The 22,423-nt window shown below is 39.8% G+C and overlaps 1 protein-coding gene across 1 annotated transcript in view; it reads right to left on the bottom strand.

Annotated features, from left to right (window-relative positions):
* Positions 1–229: 229 nt before the first annotated feature.
* Positions 230–22,423, bottom strand: part of EDNRB (endothelin receptor type B) — a 29,160-nt gene continuing 6,966 nt past the window's right edge. The window contains 6 exon segments of the mRNA NM_174309.2: positions 230–915; positions 2,813–2,921; positions 3,487–3,620; positions 7,789–7,938; positions 9,552–9,756; positions 9,891–10,003. Of these exon segments, the coding sequence (NP_776734.1) occupies positions 781–915; positions 2,813–2,921; positions 3,487–3,620; positions 7,789–7,938; positions 9,552–9,756; positions 9,891–10,003 (846 nt within the window). The 3' untranslated portion in view covers positions 230–780.

Genomic DNA, 22,423 nt, shown 5'->3' on the forward strand with positions numbered 1-22,423 from the left:
GTAGCGAAGTATTTACAGATGACAAAACTAGATGTACAGCTTTTAAACTACAGTGGTAAAAGAAGAAAGCTTTAATAATCCTCAAAAAAATTTGTAGGTAGTCCTTTCTTTGCCAAGTACACGAATAGGCGATTTCAAAGCATTGTTTTGGGATGGCATTCCAAAACTTCTCTCTCTGTCCCTTTGTGACATTTGATCTCATCTGAATGTAAAGTTGCATGATTTTCAAAAACCTCAGTCTGTCTGATTCTCCCTCCTGATCATTTAAATACATCTCTAATGTCAAAAATACACCAGCTGAACTATTTTCACATGTTGTTTCCAAATATAATCCCTACCAATGGTGTGAAACTTTAAAAGATTTTTTTAAAATTTCATCTACAAATTCTGTTTTGCAGTGACACATTTTTCCTTTACATCAGATTCACCTTAATTTACAAAAATAAACATCTTTCACAGGAATTCTGAGTGAACTCAAGTTAAATGTAAGTGGTGTATGAATAGACCAGAAGTTCTGAAGAGCTATAATATAGTGAAGTGCTAACTGTAAAGAATTAAGTGCTTTCACAATAAGGCTTTCTTAATTCTCACTGCTTGTCTTCTCATGCTGGAAACAGCTCATCAAACGTCATGTGGAACTCTTGAGTGTGAAGAAAATAATCACTCTTACATTTGTACATTGTTTTGTGCAAACACACACGTTGTTTTGTTTTACTTTGACAGATACCTCTTTGTTTGAATGATTTCTGTCCAAAATAAAGAAAATGAATAATCCTTCTTTCAAGATGAGCTGTATTTATTACTGGAACGGAAGTTGTCATATCCGTGATCGTTAGCTTTGAACTTTAAGCACGACTGCTTTTCCTCCAAGGACTGTTTTTCTTCAAATGATTGGCACCAGCAGCATAAACATGACTGCACAAAGCAAAGTAACTTCGTTATAAGTTTACATCAAGTTACACTATCACAACCCTCCTTGCTCACCAGAATTCTGGCTTTCTCTGCATGAACAGCAATTCTTGGGCCACTTTCTTGCCATGCCCTCTTATTTTCCCCTTAAAAACATATAACTACAGAAGTAGTATATGATAAGTTTTTAAAGTAGAAGCTACATTGAAGAAAAATGTATATAATTAAACTTCTTCATCTTTTAATTAAAATGAAATAGAAAGACACTCAATTCTTGGATACTTACTCTTGATTACTTGAGGAATATTCTTAATATTTGATAAATATATAACTCAAAGCTTTTTTCCTATGCAAGTGGAAATATTACCATACCCATACATCCATAATAATCTGTAACTTTGTGGGCATCAAAATAATTGTAGCTTGTTCCCCCCATATATTTAAGTACAGAACTAAAATTGTCAGCAAAGAGATGCTACAGACCCATGTTGACGTCTTCCACTCTGAGAATATGGTGCCCTAGAACTTCACCCCTAATTCCATAGAAATGGAATGGTGGTTGACAGTGGGGAACTGAAAACAGCTCCTTTGTCCCTTTCCTGTTTACCTATTTCTGTTCACTTCTAACCTTAAAAGAACCTAATTATAGGCTTCTCTGGTGGCTCAGCAATGCAGAAGACCGAGGTTCAATCCCTGGGTTGGGAAAATCCCCTGGAGAAGGGAATGGCCCAGTCCAGTATTCTTGCTTGGAGAATTCCATGGGTAGAGGAGCCTGGTGGGCTACAGACCATGGGGTCACAAAGAGTTGGACGTGACTGAGCAACTAACACACCCCTAGAGATTTGATCACTAAGCAATTGAAACTGACTCCTGACTTAATGCTCAACTGGGTACACAAGATGCCTTGTCTAACCTGTTGATGCTTTTCCTAGATAAAAAGAAGCGGGACTAGGTCTGAACCCACAGCAATCCCCCCAAGGGATCCTGCAAGCAGATCACTTGGCAAGATAACATCTGAAGAGAGAGCCAGATTGTCTGCCTTCCATGGAGAGGCAGAACCCAACCTTCTGCCTGGATGATTCACTGAGATTCTTCTCCCTCCATTTTTCCCTTTAAAAATTGTCATGACTGAATAGAATCTTTAGAGTCGGTCTCTGCACCCGAATCCACCATCTCCCTAGATTGCTGGCTTTTCTGATGAAAGTATTTTTCTTCTTTATTAACACTTGCCTCTGGAATTATTGGTGTATGAGCACAAGCAGCCAACCTAGGTTTGGTTACACTAAGAATAAGTGGATATAAGGGAAGGAATGTTTTATTCCATACTAGGTAACTGAAGGAGTGAATGAATGGATGGATGTTACACACAAATGGAAGCAGGCAAATGAGGAATAATTTCACGTATTCTATATCAAGGAACACTGCTATTGAATGAAGACAGAAAAGTGAAGGTAGAACTTGAATTAAGCTGCTTTGTTTGACTTGTAATTCTCACCTGTGTATGAAAAAGGAGACTAACATAGTTATAATTAGGAGTGGGCTACCTAGTCCAAAATCTTGCAAAAAGGGAAATAGTGCATTTAATTCATGTGTAGCTCTTATTTTATCATGTGAGAGCATTCATATATCAATGCATGTAATTTTTTATTCATTTTCTGAGTAATTCTATGAGTAAAACTGATTGGTTGAGGCAGTAGTGAATGGTTGACTGGGATTTGTAGGGAGAAATCAATTATAGTGATTTATGAGCAAAATTTATATTTAAACAATCATCTATCATGTAATACAAGGGAAAATTATAAAACAGTTGACTAGATCTCTCTGGATAGAAATGTTAATAGTTTGTAAGGGTTATATTTGATACCAGATTACAAGGGTTTTTGATTTTCGAATACTGTCTTACCTTAAAGCAGTTTTTGAATCTTTTGCTCACCAAATACAGAGCTATTGGGTTAATACAGGAATTCAGGGAGGCCATGTTGATGCCAATGTAGTCCAATACCAACAAAAAGCTGCAAAAATAATATGAAATTTTATTTATGTGCTATGAGCACAAATCCTTTAAAGACTTTTATGCTTTATAAATTTAAAAATTACCCATTTATAGTTATTTTAACTTTATCACTAGTCTTTGCTGATTTTGATCTCTCTCTCTCTCTCTTTCTCTTTGCTTCTGTCTCTCTCTTTCTCTTATTCTCTGTCCCTGTCATATCATTAACTGCTATTCCCACTCCCATGCTCAATTCTCTGCCTTAAAATGAAATATATTTCGTAAGTGCCCAGGCTGTCTAAAAAAGAAAGGATTTACAAAGTGCAATGGAGAACCAGATCTGGTATTTTCAATCATGCACTCACTCACTTGGACAGCCCTGGCTCTCCATTCTCAGCGTTCTCCAAAGCTCCCCTTACTTCTCCATTGGAAATAGAAGTAAAAGTAAAAAAAAAAGGTGGGGGGCATCTTAAATTGCTTTAGGATTAGAAAAATGGTACTCTCTCTTCCTGCCAATGAAAGGAATCAATGGAAAAACTTCTGAATGGCATTTATTTACACAACTATTTCTATTTTACCTTACTTACCTTAAAAATTCACATCTACGGGGATCATGCTGATCATAAAGAGTGAGCTTCAAAATCCTGCTAAGATGAAGAGGAAGCCAACACAGAGCAAAGACAAGGACCAGGCAAAATACTGTTTTGGCCACTTCCCGTCTCTGAAATAAAACCACAATCAGACTCTGTAATGGATGGCTCATTATAATCATAGCATTCTCTCTTTCCAAAAAAAATGTTTAATACTGTTTACAAAAAGTCAGTGGCATTTGTAAAAATTCAGGATACAGAGTTTTAAACTAAATAGTTACTGTGAATTAGAACCTAAATGACTAGAGACTCATCTTTTTCTTTAAACTTTTCATTTTGTATTGGGGTATAGCCAATAAGGAGAAGGCAATGGCACCCCACTCCAGTACTCTTGCCTGGAAAATCCCATAGACAGAGGAGCCTGGTGAGCTGCAGTCCATGGGGTCGCTAGGAGTCAGACACGAGTGAGCAACTTCACTTTCCGTTTTCACTTTCACGCATTGGGGAAGGAAATGGCAACCCACTCCAGTGTTCTTGCCTGGAGAATTCCAGGGACAGGGGAGCCTGGTAGGCTGCAGTCCATGGGGTTGCTGAGGGTCAGACACGACTGAGCGACTTCACTTTCACTTTTCACTTTCATGCATTGGAGAAGGAAATGGCAACCCACTCCAGTGTTCTTGCCTGGAGAATCCCAGGGACAGGGGAGCCTGGTGGGCTTCCGTCTCTGGGGTCACACAGAGCCGGACACGACTGAAGCAACTTAGCAGCAGCAGTAGCATAGCCAATAAACAATGCTGTGGTAGTTTCAGGTGAACAGCAAAGGGACTCAGCCATACATATACATGAATCCCTTTTCCCTCAAACTCCCCTCCCATCCAGGCTGCCACACAACATTTAGGAGAAGTCTATGTGCTAATATAGTAGGTCCTTGTTGGTTATTCATTTTAAATATAGCTGTGTGTACATGTCCATTTAAACCCCCCTAACTAGCCGGCCCTTCCTCTCATCCTAGAGATGGACTGGAATGGGTGAATTTAACTCAGATGACCATTATATCTACTACTGCGGGCAGGAATCCCTCAGAAGAAATGGAGTAGCCCTCATGGTCAACAAAAGAGTCTGAAATGCAGTACTTGGATGCAATCTCAAAAACGACATAATGATCTCTGTTCGTTTCCAAGGCAAACCATTCAATATCACAGTAATCCAAGTCTATGCCCCAACCAGTAACGCTGAAGAAGCTAAAGTTGAACGGTTCTATGAAGACCTACAAGACATTTTAGAACTAACACACAAAAAAGATGTCTTTTTCATTATAGGGGACTGGAATGCAAAAGTAGGAAGTCAAAAACCACCTGAAGTAACAGGCAAATTTGGCCTTGGAATACGGAATGAAGCAAGGCAAAGACTAATAGAGTTTTGCCAAGAAAATGCACTGGTCATAACAAACACCCTCTTCCAACAACACAAGAGAAGACTCTACACATGGACATCACCAGATGGTCAACACCGAAATCAGATTGATTATATTCTTTGCAGCCAAAGATGGAGAAGCTCTATACAGTCAGCAAAAACAAGACCAGGATCTAATTGTGGCTCAGACTATGAACTCCTTATTGCCAAATTCAGACTTAAATTGAAGCAAGTAGGGAAAACCACTAGACCATTCAAGTATGACCTAAATCAAATCCCTTGTGATTATACAGAGGAAGCGAGAAATAGATTTAAGAGCCTAGATCTGATAGATAGAGTGCCTGATGAGCTATGGAATAAGGCTCGTGACATTTACAGGAGACAGGGATCAAGACCATCCACATGGAAAAGAAATGCAAAAAAGAAAAATGGCTGTCTGGGGAGGCCTTACAAATAGCTGTGAAAAGAAGAGAAGCAAAAAGCAAAGGAGAAAAGGAAAGATATAAATATCTGAATGCAGAGTTCCAAAGAATAGCAAGAAGAGATAAGAAAGCCTTCTTCAGCGATCAATGCAAAGAAATAGAGGAAAACAACAGAATGGGAAAGACTAGGGATCTCTTCAAGAAAATTAGAGATACCAAAGGAACATTTCATGCAAAGTTGGGCTCAATAAAGGACAGAAATGGTATGGGCCTAACAGAAGAAGAAGATATTAAGAAGAGGTGGCAAGAATACACAGAAGAACTGTACAAAAAAGATCTTCACGACCCAGATAATCACGATGGTGTGACCACTGACCTAGAGCCAGACATCCTGGAATGTGAAGTCAAGTGGCCCTTAGAAAGCATCACTACGAACAAAGCTAGTGGAGGTGATGAATTCCAGTTAGCTATTTCAAATCCTGAAAGATGATGCTGTGAAAGTGCTGCACTCAATATGCCAGCAAATTTGGAAAACTCAGCAGTGGCCACAGGACTGGAAAAGGTCAGTTTTCATTCCAATCCCAAGAAAGGCAATGCCAAAGGATGCTCAAACTACCACACAATTGCACTCGTCTCACACGCTAGTAAAGTAATGCTCAAAATTCTCCAAGCCAGGCTTCAGCAATATGTGAACCATGAACTTCTGATGTTCAAGCTGGTTTTAGAAATGGCAGAGGAACCAGAGACCAAGTTGCCAACATCCGCTGGATCATGGAAAAAGCAAGAGAGTTCCAGAAAAACATCTATTTCTGCTTTATTGACTGTGCCAAAGCCTTTGGCTGTGTGGATCACAATAAACTGTGGAAAATTCTGAAAGACATGGGAATACCAGACCACCTGATCTGCCTCTTGAGAAATTTGTATGCAGGTCAGGAAGCAACAGTTAGAACTGGACATGGAACAACAGACTGGTTCCAAATAGGAAAAGGAGTTCGTCAAGGCTGTATATTGTTACCCTATTTATTTAACTTATATGCAGAGTACATCATGAAAAACGCTGGACTGGAAGAAACACAAGCTGGAATCAAGATATCCGGGAGAAATATCAATCACCTCAGATATGCAGATGACACCACCCTTATGACAGAAAGTGAAGAGGAACTAAAAAGCCTCTTGATGAAAGTGAAAGAGGAGAGTGAAAAAGTTGGCTTAAAGCTCTACACTCAGAAAACAAAGATCATGGCATCCGGTCCCATCACCTCATGGGAAGTAGATGGGGAAACAGTGGAAATAGTGTCAGACTTTATTTTTGGGGGCTCCAAAATCACTGCAGATGGTGACTGCAGCCATGAAATTAAAAGACGCTTACTCCTTGGAAGGAAAGTTATGACCAACCTAGATAGCATATTCAAAAGCAGAGACATTACTTGGCCAACAAAGGTTCGTCTAGTCAAGGCTATGGTTTTTCCTGTGGTCATGTATGGATGTGAGAGTTGGACTGTGAAGAAAGCTGAGCACCGAAGAATTGATGCTTTTGAACTGTGGTGTTGGAGAAGACTCTTGAGAGTCCCTTGGACTGCAAGGAGATCCAACCAGTCCATTCTGAAGGAGATCAGCCCTGGGATTTCTTTGGAAGGAATGATGCTAAAGCTGAAACTCCAGTACTTGGCCACCTCATGCGAAGAGTTGACTCATTGGAAAAGACTCTGATGCTGGGAGGGATTGGGGGCAGGAGGAGAAGGGGACGACAGAGGATGAGATGGCTGGATGGCATCACTGACTCGATGGACGTGAGTCTGAGTGAACTCCTGGAGTTGGTGATGGACAGGGAGGCCTGCCATGCTGCGATTCATGGGGTGGCAAAGAGTCAGACACGACTGAGCGGCTGATCTGATCTGATATGTGGAATCTAGAAAAACGGTACAGATGAACCTATTTGCAGGGCAGGAATAGAGACACAGACACAGAGAAAGGATGTGTGGACACCAAGCAGGGGAGAGGAGGGTAGGATGAACTGGGAGATTAGGCTTGACATGAATATACTACCATGTGTAAATGGATAGCGGGAACCTGCAGTATTACACAGAGAGCTCAGCTCAGTGCTCTGTGATGACCTAGCTGAGTGGGATGGGCGGTGGTGAGAGGGAGGTCCAAGAAGGGGGGGATCTATGTATACATACAGCTGATTCACTTCACTGCACAGCAGAAACTAACACAGCACTGCCAAGCAATTATACACCAATAAAAAATGGTTTATCTAAAAAATTGATGGCTCTTTTTACATTCCTTTAGATTATGTAGGGTATCTCCAGGTAGATAGTATAAACCATATTAAAAATATCAGACTAAGAAAAAGGAATTATGCTCTAGTATATGATACTTTTAGTTTATTATCACTACAATTATTTTCATATTCATAATTGGAATTATAATCATGAGTCAGCAAATATTTCTATTTCCTTACCTGTTTTAAGTGATCATTTAAGGCAATTTGCATACCACTCTTCTTTCTCAACATTTCACAAGTCATCAGGGTATAAAACAATGCAGTGATGGCCAGCGGCAGGCAGAAATAGAAACTAAATAGCCACCAGTCTTTAGCTGTCTTGTAAAACTATGAGGAAGAAAGGATGTTATAGTTAATATTCCTCTGTAAGAAAATCTTACATATCAGATATTAAAAAATGCTCATCAAGGAATAATCTTCTAAAGTAGATCCATTTTATAAATACTATGTAGAATCTTTCAGTAGAATCTTTATTCTACTATGTAGAATTTTTTGTCTGCTGAACAAAAAATTAAATTAAATGAAACAAACTTTTCCTAAAAGGTGTTTCAATTCTCTAAGGCAGTGTGCTATAATTATATATAAAAATGTAAGCAATTGGGCAAAATTGATAACTCAAATATTTTTGTCTTCACACAAGTGAAAGGAACTTCTTGTGTGAAATACCACATCTTGATGTGTAAAGATATTCTAGTGTTTTGGGGAACTTCTCACTTTTTAACAAGTTTGTTTCTGGGGAAAGCAGGTAGGAAGAGGTCTATGGTAATCATTTAGCTCAGGAATGTATACATCTAAGCTATCAACTAAAAATCAAAATTGCTTATAAAATGACTTCTCTCTTACTCGTTCTTTTTTCCTTTTCCTTTTAAAGACTGTTGTTCCAGATACGTCTCTGTTGGAACAGAAGTTATGGAATCTATGCAGTACTTTGGGCTTCCCAGGTAGTCCTATGGTAAGGAACCCGCTTGCCAATGCAAGAGACATAAGAGATGCGGGTTCGATCCCTGGGTTGCAACAATCCCCTGGAGGAGAGCACAGCAACCCACTCTAGTATTCTTGCCTGGATGATCCCATGGACAGAGGTGCCTGGTGGAGGTGATCCATGGGGTCGCAAAGATTGGGACACGACTGCGACTTAGCGCACACCCATGCAGTACTTTTTCTATTGCAACTAATAAGAAACAAGGAAACGGCATTTTCAGTTTCAGTTTCCCATTAAAGCCCCTCTTTAGTCTTTTGTTTATCATGATCTATACACATATACATAAAATCTTATATAAACTTATGTGTAAAATAGAAAATAATTATTTGTGACATTTGGACCCACTCCCTTTGCATTAACTTCTCCTCACCCTTTCTGTTGGGAAGAGCCTTTTTTACTTAGGGTCTATTTTCTGATGACCAGCATTGCTATTTTTCCCCATTCCCTAATTAAACACTCTTAAATAAATAGACAAGATGAAGTTCTTTGCAATAGCAGCTTTCCCTTTAGAGAGAGGACAAGCTTGTCATTCATACCAAGATTCATGGAGTCACAGATTTCTACCAGTCTGTCCATACGAGGGACTTCTCCTTGATCATTCCTTTAACCACACACTGCCTCCAATGACTGCTGTGTTGCTTAATGCAAAATATGTTGTAGCTGCCAGTTCTTATGTGAATTTGAGTCGGAAAGCTATAAATTCCAATCGATTCTCTTATGTCAACTTGGCTTATCTGTATTCCTGAGAATCAGGGAATTCTTGGAGAAGTAATGACCTAGCTTCTTGCAGCATGGGTCACTAGTCCCGCTGTTAACCCTGAGGTCCTGGGACCTACACTTTTAATTTATGCCAAGGATAGTCATAAATCAATAATTTCCCAAGAAGAAGAGATTGGGGGAAATAGCTAAACATTTATAAGGCAAGAGCAGAAAAGGGAAAAAAAAAAGTAAAATTTACCTGCATAAATGCTGTTTTCTGAGTGGGATGGAGCAAGCAGATTCTCAGTTTATTTCCTATGTGATCACTGGTAATTATATCAAAACCCACAGCCTCAGGGACAGCCAGAACCACGGAGACCACCCAAATTAAAACAATTTCTACTGCTGTCCATTTTGGAACCCCGATTCCTTTAATCCGACTCCAAGAAGCAACAGCTCGATATCTGAAGAACAAAACAGAATCAATTGCCAAGCTGGCAGAGCCTGGTTTTTATTGAATTACAGTTTACTTTCTAAGTAACGTAGCAACCACTAGGATCGTGGTCAGGATATATGTCGCTTAGATACATGCTCTTACCTGTCAATACTTAGAGCACATAGACTCAGCACAGTGATGCCCACGGAGGCCTTCTGAATGAAAGGCACCAGCTTACACATCTCAACCCCAAAGGGCCAGTCCTTGGCAAGCAGCTGCATTGAGGAGACACAGAGCTCTGTTAGGGAGATGTTCACAGGGTGCTCTTGAACTGTATGTATTACTTAGTGGAGGTGAATGAACTTGTGGAGTGAAATAACAAATTTCAGTTCTTATTCTTTTTCTCATGGACTCCTCTGAAAATCATCTGCATTTGTTAGATATTTGGAACAAGAGAGTGGGCTGGCAATCATGAAAGGGCAGACAATTCAGGAGAATTAGCTACACATGAACAGGAGCTTAGGGTTAAGGTATCTTCTACTGCAGGGCCAACAGGGGCCAATTGCTTAAGTTCTCCTTACAAAAATGGGAAGCTGCTGTATAGCACCAGGAGCTCAGATTAGTGCTCTGTGATGATCTAGAGGGGTGGTATGGGGGGCAGTGGGAGGGAGGCTCAAGAGAGAGAGGATATATGTACACATACTGCTGATTTGCTTCATTGCACAGCAGACACTAACACAACATTGTAAAACAATTATATTCCAGTTAAAAAATTTTTTTTTAATTGAGCCTGTAGTGCTGAAAATGCCTCTCATACTCTTATGAAGTCTCCAATGCTCAGTTGATGGCCAAATCAAAATAAAGATTAATCAAAAATAGGTGAAAAGTATTCCTTAGTTAGACTACATGACTCCCTGGGCTTCCCTGGTAGCTCAGCTGGTAAAGAATCTGCCCGCAATGCAGGAGATCCTGGTTCAATTCCTGGGTTGGGAAGGTTCCCTGGCGGAGGGATAGGCTACCCACTCCAGTATTCTTAGGCTTCCCTGGTGGCGCAGACGGGAAAGAATCTGCCTGCAATGCAGGAGACCTGGGTTCTGTCCCTGGGTTGGAAAGATCCCCTGGAGAAGAGAGTGGCAACCCACTCCAGTATTCTTGCCTGGAGAATCCCCATGGACAGAGGAGCCTGGTGGGCTACAGTCGATGGGGTCGCAAAGAGTTGGACACGGCTAAGCGACTAAGCACAGATGACTCCTATGGAGAGCAGAGTGTGTGTTCATGTACTTACTCTTCACTCTGGCCAACTGCACTGTCAGTCAGCACACTGTTCAGCATGTGTTCAACACAAGGCACCCTTTTCCTTAAGACTTCACCTAAGTCCGTCCTTCTCCAAGAAGGCTTTCCCCCAACAGATCCACTTGGCTAAAACCTTTACTTCTCTTAGCTCTTATTCAAGTCTCATCTTTTCAATATGACCACACTGCTAAGGATAGGAAATGGTCAGGTCTCCCCATCTCCGTCTTTCTACTCCACTTTCCTTTACACCTACAGCACTTATTAACTCCTACTGTGTATAGTATAATATACTTGTTTGTTTTGTTAAGTTTTTGCTGTCTGCAACCCCTAGCCTATCAGACAGAATACAACTTCTGCAATTGCCTAGCACAGTTTCTGACACACAGCAGATGCTTAAGTATTCAAGTCCCTAAAATACATAGGCACTGGTTATTCAGTGAGCAAAATGACTTAGTTCTTGCTACTGTACATACATTTCTATTTCAAACTAACTATGCAGCCATCTTCTGTTAAACTCATGATTTTCTTTTGTAGGACAACTGGGTATGCCCCACACACAATGTAAATGAATCACATTAGGTAAACATCTGGGTCAAATGTTTACGCAGTTTGAAAAGAAACTGTTTTAAATCTACCTATGAGTGTTTAGAGTTGACTCATTGGAAAAGACTCTGATGCTGGGAGGGATTGGGGGCAGGAGGAGAAGGGGACGACAGAGGATGAGATGGCTGGATGGCATCACTGACTCAATGGATGTGAGTCTGAGTGAACTCCGGGAGTTGGTGATGGACAGGGAGGCCTGGCTTGCTGCGATTCATGGGGTCGCAAAGAGTTGAACACAACTGAGCGACTGAACTGAACTGATGTGTGTTTTAATGTTTTAAAGAATAACCTTCCAAAGTTGAAAACTAGTTTGAAACATAATTAAGTCTTTCCATTCTCCTACTTGTAATGTTTCTTTGTAGAGTTAGTCATGCTGGGTAACTGTTTGGCAACTAGAATGGCACCCAAACCTGAAACGTGTGTCTCAGTATGAATATGACTCGGAGCTCCAGCATGAGACCAATTTCACTTCTAAGGCAGACGTGAAAAATTACACCGACATGTAGACAAATGTTGGCAAACTTACAGCAAATATGCTTTTTCTAGGGTCGGAAAGCCTGCATGGCCAGGCAGATCACACAAGAGTGAAGGCAGCCAGGTGCAAGAGAGTTACTGGTGTCAGGAAATAATAGAGGGCAGAGGGGTCTGGGCTAAATCCTGTCTAAAAGGAACCTGTGCTAATAAACATGATGTGATTGTTGATAAGAAATCCCCAATACCAAAATATCTTGATTTTTATCCCCAAATGTTTATATAAAATCTCATAATTTATAGAAATTGTCAACTAATTCAAATTTTTGAGAAAACAAAAACACTAACAGATAATAACATCATGTTAACAAAATAATTTTATGTGTCGGACCAGCCTCTAACTTGTGACCTCTGGATTAAAATGGGCTGGCTCATAACTCTGCTTATTCATTTATTCATTCAACAAACATGTATTCAATACTCACCATGTGCCAACACCATTTGGAGTATGGGGGCCCATTAGAGAACAAGGCAAACTCCCTGCTCTCATGGAGCTTACAGTCTAGTGAGGGAGGCAGAGAAAGAACACACAAATACTTAATATGGTGTTCACAGGATTTGTGGCAGCTGATGCGAGGAGCTGACTCATTAGCAAAGACCCTGATGCTGGGAAAGATTGAGGGCAGGAAGAGAAGGGGATGAGATGGCTGGATGGCATCACTGACTCGATGGACGTGAGTCTGAGTGAACTCCAGGAGTTGGTGATGGACAGGGAGGCCTGGCATGCTGCAGTTCATGGGGTCACAAAGAGTCGGACACGACTGAGCGACAGAACTGAACCGAGAAACTGTAATGAAATTTGGGGTGCTTTCTTGTTTTAAAGATAGTTTTGATGTGGACCATTTTTAAAGTTTTTATTGCATTTGTTACAATATTGCTTCTTCTTTATGCTTTGATTTTTTTGGCCATGAGGCATGTGGGATCTTAGCTTCCCAACCAGGGATCCAACCTGTACCCACTGCATTGGAAGCAAAGTCTTAACCCCTGTACCACCAGTCAGGTCTCTCTCACAAGAGGCAACCTTCAGTAGGGAAGAGTAAGCCATGCGGACTGTACTCTAGGCAGAGGAAAGAGCAAATACAAAGGTCCTGAGATCAAAATAAGCCTAGTGAGAGGAGATGAAAAGAAGTTTCTTAAAGCTGACTGGAGTGTTCCAGACCAGTCTAGATGTAGTTAGAGGGAGGAGTGTGATTTTTTTTTTTTTTAAGGAAATCCATTGCAATATTTTGAACAGGGAGATGGCATCATCTTATTTATGTTAAAAAAAAAAATCACTCCAGGGATTTCCCTGGTGATCCAATGGTTAAGATTTCACCTTTCAGTGCAGGAGTTGCAGGTTTGATTCCTGGTCAGGGAACTAAGATTCCATACGTCTATGGCTAATAAAACCAGAACATAAATAACAGAAGCAATACTGTAACAAATTCTACGAAGTCTTGAAACAAAGTGGTCCACATTAAAAAAAAAAAAAAAACAACCCTTCTCATTCTAAAAACATAAAAAGATCACTCTGGGTGCTCAAAATAGACTAGAAAGTGGTATGGCAGACTATGAATGGACTAGATAGACAATGATAGACGACTAGAATAGTCAAGAAAAGAGGATTTGATGAGAGATCATGGGCTGAAACTTGTGATGCCTTGCAACTGAAAGGAATTGATTATAGACAGGATATATTTTGATAACAGAGCTAGCAGGACTTGTTGATGGGTTGGATATAAGATGTGAGGAACCAGAAAACTCAAAGAAGTTGATCGTATGAATGGTGAAGACATTGACAGAAATGTAGAAGACCCAGGATCCCACAAATCTGAACCAGCTACAAGCTCGAGGTGGTTTAGAAGACTTGTCAATTACCCTTGCAAACATAATAAAAAGATTCCAACCAGTTGAAAGAATCCTTCCAGACACAATTTGGTATAAACTACTGCATCTAGGTGATACTCTTTCTAATCATTCTGTCTTTATATGTATCAGAGGGGGAAGAAAAAGGAAAACTGACATTTACAGTGGGTTAAGGACTATTCTAAGCCATTTACCTATGGTATATCATTGAATGCCCAAAGCAATCCTATAAGGTAAATTACTATAAACTGCATTTTAATAGGTTAAAAGACTTAGAGGTACTTAGAAGTTTATTAACTTGCTGTGTTGGTTTTTTAGGGCTCCCCTGATGGCTCAGACAGTAAAAGAATCCACCTGTAATGCAGGAGACTTGGGTTCAATTCCTGGATCAGGAAGATCCCCTGGAGAAGGGCATGGAAACCCACTCCAGTATTAAACATGCCCACAAATTCTTCGACAGTCCTCCCTTCAAAAGGTGAAGCTCATTTCCCTCTCTTTGAAGGGGGGGGGGTACTTAATGATTCACATTTAGTGAATAGAATGTGGTGGGACTGATGATGCCTGACATCTGAGACTAGTTCATAGATGGCATTATGGGTTCCTCCTTGCTCGCTCTTGGATCATTGCTTTGAGGGAGTTGCCATGTCAAGGAGGAGACTCAAGGGTCCCTGTGAAGAGGCAACATGGCAAGGAACTGAGGCCACCTGAAAACAGCTGGCACCGATTTTCCAAGTGTCCAGCCTTGGACAAGCCTTCTCATGACTGCAGCCCCACCAATAACTTGACCCTCCTGAGAGACCCTGAGTCAGGACAACCCAGGTCTCCCACACTGCAGGTGGATTCTTTATCAGCTGAGCCACCAGGGTAGCCCAAGAATACTAGAGTGGGTAGCCTATCCCTTCTCCAGCGGATCTTCCTGACCCAGGAGTGGAACTGGGGTCTCCTGAATTTCAGGTGGATTCTTTACCAATTGAGCTACCAGGGAATATATCTGTCCTTGGTCACTCACTTATGTGAGGCTTCCTGTGTGGCGTTTGTGGTAAAGGACCCATTTGCCATTGCAGGAGACATGATATTGTGGGTTCGATCCCTGGGTCAGGAAGTTCCCTTGGAAGAGGGCATGGCAACCCACTCCAGTATTCTTGCCTGGAGAATCCCATGGACAGAGGAGCCTGGAGGGCTATAGTCCATAGGGTGGCAAAGAGCTGGACACAACTGAAGTGACTTAGCACGCACACACATGCTCACTTAGGTAAGTAATAGATAACTCCCTGGCTATTTTATTCATCTAATGTCCAAAAATTCAGATCGTTTCAAGTATCTTATTGTCTTGAACAATCTCTAAATATGCAAATGTGAGTGTCACAGGGTACAGTCATTAGATGAGTCAAAATGAATGAGTGTCTGGTCACTGAAGAGAGAGATGTCTGGCCAATGAAAATGAGTTCTGCGTTGAATCCAGGCTCTGTTTTGAGGTTATTATTGCTTTTGGCTCAGACTGGACATTGGATGATTGCTTTTCATACCACTGGGAGGCCTGCAGTCCAACCTCTGACCCAAGTTATCACAGGGGACAGGGAAACACAAACTGAAAATTGTAGCAATTCTCTTCAAGTTCAACACAGAGATAATCAGAAACTTAATCACAACCGACAGATTACAATTTTCTAATCTACCCTTCCAAAGGAAAAGAGACTGCCAAAAAACCCTTCATGATTTCAATTCAGACATGAATGCTGCCAGTCCTGAGAGGCCACAGAAGGTGAGGGATTGATCACCCATTTCTATTATTTTGTAGTCAGAAGGATGACTTTGGCAACCTCTGCTTCTCTCATCAGAAGGCTTTGTGGAGACACTGAGAAGCCTGATCTCCTGTGACATAGACCATGCGTACTGTTGATGCTCATCTCTGTCTAAATGGCCTCCATCCAGAATGTCTTGGCAATTTAGGGCTTGGAGCTTATTAAGAATGCAAAGACATTAATCTCTTGCCCTGAGTGGAGGAAAAGCTGTGAACTTAAAAAAAAAATCAATCTCAACCAAGATGCCACTTTAAAATTTGGTGAAAGAATGTTCTTAGAGGTTTTCATAATTCTTGGAAATTATTTCACTATTTCTTGACAAAAATAATGACACCCAGTGCCTATAATCTGAAGTTCAATGATTCAGTTTTCCTTTTGGTAGAGGAAACTGATTCTCTTTTATTGCAAGAAGAAGCAAGTCTAACTTTAAACCTAGCAATAATACATTCATATTTCTTATTTGCAGTTTTTGTCATTCAGTTAGATAACTTAAGGGCAAAATCTGAGTATTGAAGACAAATTATGCATGTAATCAAATCTCTCTGATTGCAAAAAAAAAAAAAAAAAAGGTCAGGGATCAATATTGTTTCTAGGTCCCTGCCACCTAACTTAAATGTTTGGGTCCTGTTTAAAATTAAGTTTGAATACATACTACTTACTATTTATCAAATGCGAGCCAGTCAGAAAATATTCCCGTTACTGACACTGGTTTGCAATGGTGATGGCTCATTTGAGAAAGAGCCTTTGTTAGTATTGGTCCTAGGAGCAATGCAGTGTCCATTTGACAAATGATAGCCTGTCCTCAGGCTTGCCTCTTTCCCCTAAAGCTTCCACTGCTCTGCTAGCACATTTCTTTTGTATAAATAAATACAAATAAACAAACAAATAAACACTGGATTGAAAATAGTCATGGTCATACTGACTATAAGATTTCTACTCAAAGATGCACATGATTTCATAACTTTATGTTGAAACAGCTGTTTGAGAAAGAAAAAAGGCAACAGAATACTACAAAAGTTCATATATTTATAATTGTTTTTATAGTACATAGTTTATACTATGTACTGTATACTACTATAGTATATACATATTTTTATATTACATAGTTTAAAAAATTTCTAAAAGGATAAATAGTGTGAATAGAAAATCAATGTCTTTTCTTTAAAGGTATTGCTAAATGAGTCCTACAAAATCTTTCCAACTGGGGAAATTTATATTTTCCAATTCTCTTTTTTAATTAAAAATTACATTCTTGACAAATTAAATGGAGAAAATCCTATTAATACATACCATTCTTAATACCCAATGGAATCTAGACCCTCCTGCCTTCAGTCTTTCCCAGCATCAGGGTCATTTCCAGTGAGTTGGCTCTTAATGATGAATGAATGAGTTCATGGATGAGTGAATGAACTTGATCATAAGACAGACATCTTGTATTAAGACTTGTCATGAGCTTTTCAGTTCCCATATTTGAAACAATTCTTCTGAGAATTGAGATGACTGTGCTTACTACTGATTGACTGATTTTGTAGTGTCTAGTCCAGGTCCTCCTCCCTACCAGATAGATCAAGTCTTCTTGACACATAAAGCCAGGGCCTCCAGAAATGAGGCGTTGGCTCTTCTCTGGGAGTTCCGCTTGCCAAGCAGACAGGAAAAAGTGGAAAGCAAAATTCCTTCCCTTCCCCTCTCTCTCTCCTCCTCAAATGTGTCACGGAAATGACTGGTATAAAACAGAACCCACTATTTCTCACTATCTGCTGGGATTCTATGCGGTGTGTTATTTGTAAGCATGGTGGAGATGAATGTGGAAAGCACAGAGATGCTTTTAGGAAGGTGGGTGAGCAACGCATTACAAGTGACAACCAGGGCTACTTTGCCAGACTGCTGTCTGTTCCATCTGGTGATGAGCTGTGAACATTTCTTTCAAATGACTGATATTATAGAAATATTTTTACAGTCAGAGTCAAAAGAAGGAAATAATGGAGTGGCTGTGTTTCACAAGTTTGGGGAAGGGTGTATTCTTCTGCTTTTATCTGTTTCCTGTGGCAGATAAGAGTTTTTCTGCATTTGAACTGGCGTTTTCATAAGATAAGACATCCTCATTCAAGGATTTCCCATGTCCGATTGATCTCCCTTTCTTTTTTTTTCTTTAATTCAAACTGGAGCTCTGTGACAACCTAGAAGGGTGGGGTGGGGAGGGAGGTGGGAGGAAGGTTCAAGAGGGAGGGGACATAGGTATACCTATGGCTGATTCATGTTAATGTTTGGTGGGTACCAACACAATATTGTAAAGCAACTATCCTTCAATTAAAAATAAATAAATTTAATTAAAAAAATACAGTGAGAATTAAAGCTGCTGGTAAAGTGCACAGAAAATATTTTCTTGACTTACATGGTACTTGTGCCCTGGGGACAAATATCAATTACAAGTTCCATCTTACATCCATTAAAATGCAGTTAATCACTTAAAGAATAGGCCAAAGGTGCCATTTAAATAGACTACAGTATGAACAGCAACCCCTGGAGTTGTGTTAGACAGAGACCCTGTCCCAGGAATCTATGGTGTGCACTCCAGCAAAGAAAGGGCTTTCCACTGCTCTGAAAAGATTCCTAGGACTGGCTGAAATAGATGAATGACTCCATTAAAATGAGTTAAGTTTCCTGAAACAAAAGCTCTAAGAGCAGCAAAGAGACAGAATAAAAAGATAAAAAATAAATATGTCTTAGGAGTAAATTAACTTCACTTTAAATATATATCCCTTCTCAGGTTACAGTGAAATTTATTTCCACATCTGTAACAGGCCAGTAAATAACTGGATGGCTACTCTTCTATGATCTGAACCTGAAAACTTATCCTCAATTTGTGCTTAAAAGCTTTCATTGACATGTCACATATGTTGAAAAGATTCAACTAAGAGCATTAAGAAATGCTATTCACAAGTCTAGCTTTAGGGTCAGATTCACTTCTCTGAGCTGAATCTTCTAAGATAACTGTGACACCTGAAGAAACAAAAGAGTTATAACCTGTTGATCTCATGGCTCAGAAAGTGACTCTCAAACTTAATAAATTCAACAAATCTTAAGTCATTTCATGTCTTATTTAAACCTAATTCTATCCAGAGAATGGTTTACAGAATAATCTGTGCTTAGAAAACATTTGATTACTATGGAAGTCAAAAGCTCTTTAATATAAATTAAAAACATTGCGTGAGGGGGAAGGCGACATATAGAACCTAACACCCGGAGAATTGGATTACTCCTTTCTGAAAAGTAAAATGAAGCTAAGGAGGAGAGAAGTAGAAACACAAGGGTGAGAAGGCACGAGTATGTCTGGAAAGGAATCTTGGGGACAAAATGCCTCAGTCAACTTTGCTGACATATTTCTTTTTCTTTTTTTTTGATGTGGACCATTTTTAAGGTCTTTATTGAATTTGTTACAACATTGCTTCTGTTTTATGCTTTGGTTTTTTGGCTGCGAGGAATGTGAAATCTTAGCTCTCTGACCAGGGATCGAACCCATACCCTCTGCACTAGAAGACAAAGTCTTAACCACTGGACCCCCAGGGAAGTAAGTCCCTGCTAATAATTTCTGACTCAAGAACAATCCTCATTCTGTCTTTCTTCTACCACCCCATTTTGGCCATTTTCTTATTTCTTTACCAATTTCACCAGAGGATCTTATAGGAAAGACAAATAGTAAATCTCTAAAATAAAAGCATTGGAAAGAAAAAAAAAAAGTCTAAAATTAGAGGATTTGCTGGCTAAGGTACATCCATATACCATGCTCAGCTATCTCCCAGACATAACCAACCTCTTCTTAACTTTGCAAAGTCCTCAAAGAAAATGCTTCACATCATAAATTATATTTAGAATCGCATTTCAGCTCAGGCTCTATCTGTCAACATCCTTGAAAGCACTTAGTCACTTATTAGCATTAGGCATGTTTCTCTAAAGATCATCAATCATTGCATATTAGCTACACAGTGAAAACCTTATTTGGTTTTCTTTAGAGAATGAAGACCCTGGCTCCCTGGCTTCGAAACAACATGGTCTTGGCTGTATCATCCTCTTGTACAACTATGGAAATACCTTCAGTCTTGAACGATTCATTTAAAATAAGCAAAGAAAAAAATGTAAAGTCTTTGATAGATAAACCTTACCATGTTGAAAGAGACATTGCCCTGACATTTTAAGAGCCTTAGATTTATGGAGTGACCGAGTGACAGATCAAAGGCAAACACAAGAAGAATCATAGAGTTAACCCTGGGAAACCTTCCATTGTCCATGGCCAAGGGTTTGCCAATCACTTTGTCACAGGCTTCCATGGGCAAAATGTGAAGCAATGAATCAGAACTAGGAAGTGTTGCGTTTCTGGGTTATTTGACATCTGCTATTCACTTTTCACTTTCATACATTGGAGAAGGAAATGGCAACCCGCTCCAGTGTTCTTGCCTGGAGAATCCCAGGGACGGTGGAGCCTGATGGGCTGCTGTCTATGGGGTCACACAGAGTCAGACATGACTGAAGAGACTTAGCAGCGGCAGCATTGACCTCTTATTCTGCAATGGCCAATAGCCTCATATATATAGAAAAAAGAACAAAAATCTCTTCTTTTTCATTTGGACAGTTACAAAAATATGAGTAGAACGTCTGTTAACAAGCATTTGTCTGCGGTTGACTGTTACAGGGTGTTGGAGTGTTAGTTATATTTATTAATTGACTCAAGGTTATTCAAAACAAATAGTCTTACTCTTTATTAATACTTTTAAAATGTTACTACTTCAAATATGATTAATTGGTGGTCCTTAAATTTTTTTTTTTTTAATTTAAATAAAGGAATCTCAGAAGTATCTAGGTTCTGTTCTGGGTACAAAATGCTTCTTCTACTAACATATCTCTGTGCTCAGTTGTGTCTGACTCCTTGCAATCTCATGGACTATAGCCTGCCAGGCTCCTCTGTACATGGAATTTTCCAGGCAAGAATACTAGCATGGGTTGCCATTTCTACCTCCAGAAGATCTTCCTGATCCAGGGATCAAACTTGTATCTCCTGCATTAGCAGGCAGATTCTTTACCGCTAAGCCGCCGGTGAACCCTAATATATCTCCAGATATTACTAAAATGTCACTAAAATATCACAGTTACTTAACTGGACATATCAACAGTATTGATATCTTGGGCAAAATTAGACTCGCCTACTCAATGGCAGGGGCTTCCCCGGTGGATCAGCAGTAAAGAATCCACCTGCCAATGCAAGACACACTGGTTCAATCCCTGAGTTGGGAAGATCCCCTGGAGAAGGAAATGGCACCCCACTCCAGTATTCTTGCTTGGGAAATCTCCTGGAATGAGAAGCCTGGCGGCCTACAGTCCTGGGGGTTGCAAAAGAGTCAGACAGGACTCAGCAACTAAACAATGACAACCACCACCTCCATGATACCTTTACTTCTTGTGTTGCTCTATACACATAAACTTCCATTTATTAATCAAAGAAGTATAACTTCAAAAGTTAAAATTTGATGGTGTTCTGTTCACTTCTACTTCTAACTATGAAACTAGTTAATCATACACAGAATTGTTAAGTGCCGGAAGTAGTCTAAGATTGAAAAGTGAGAAAGGTGCTTTTGATGGAAATATAGCTTTGCTTGTGTCCCAAGCAGGAAAGCCTGACTATCTGACAGTCACTACAAGGTCATTTCACTCAAAACTCATTTGAGGGTTCAGTGAAGCAATTCCCATTTTGACATACCAGCATTTTAATGTTACATGTATTCCACCGGAAGTGGTTAAATGTTAAAGATCAGTAGTTTTTGCCTCTCAGACCTAGGAAGGCAGCTTCTTTGCCTCCAACAGTGGCCTCCAAAGTCTTAACAATAAAACCATCTAGAGGCACTCGAAACAGGTCACCAGCTTAATTTTTAGAAAGCTCTCCACCGCCACAAGATTATACTTCGATCCTTATCAAAATAATGTCCATGTAGATATCTGTCATCAGTTTTTAAGGAAATTTGTTTTCAAATGCAATTTGTGTGTGTGTGTGTGAGCTCTGTTGTGCCTGACTCTTTGCAACTCCATGGACTGTAGCCCACTAGGAAAAAAAAAGTCCATGGAATTTCCCAGGTAAGAATACTGGAGCAGTTTGCCATTTCCTTCTCCAGGGATCTTCCCGACCTGGGGACTGAAACTGCGTCTCATACCTTTAGGCTTTTTACCAGTAGGGCCACTGGGACGATACTAAATGCTATTTGCTTATACATAGAGGAAACTACATTTCTATTATTTACTATATTTATGTTAACTATATATATCAACTCAGTTATCCATGTAAATACAGCACAAAGAGAATGAATTTGTTACAATTTAAAAGTTCAATATTTGCTCAAGCATTTTTAACTTCTTGAGATGTTAAGAGAAGTTGAAGAAATTTTCAATTCAAGGCTTTAAAAAATATCACTGCTAATCCAAACCAAGCAAACCAACTAATCAATCAATCACTAGCAACACATAAAACTTCACAGCATCTATAAGTACACTCAGCTCTTCCTATGCAACTTTGACATTGGTGCTACTCCAGGATTCTATAGGCAACAAACATCTAGATTATTTCATTCATTTTAGTCT

Source organism: Bos taurus, chromosome 12 (assembly GCF_002263795.3).
Source record: "Bos taurus isolate L1 Dominette 01449 registration number 42190680 breed Hereford chromosome 12, ARS-UCD2.0, whole genome shotgun sequence".
In the NCBI taxonomy this organism is placed as follows: domain Eukaryota; kingdom Metazoa; phylum Chordata; class Mammalia; order Artiodactyla; family Bovidae; genus Bos; species Bos taurus.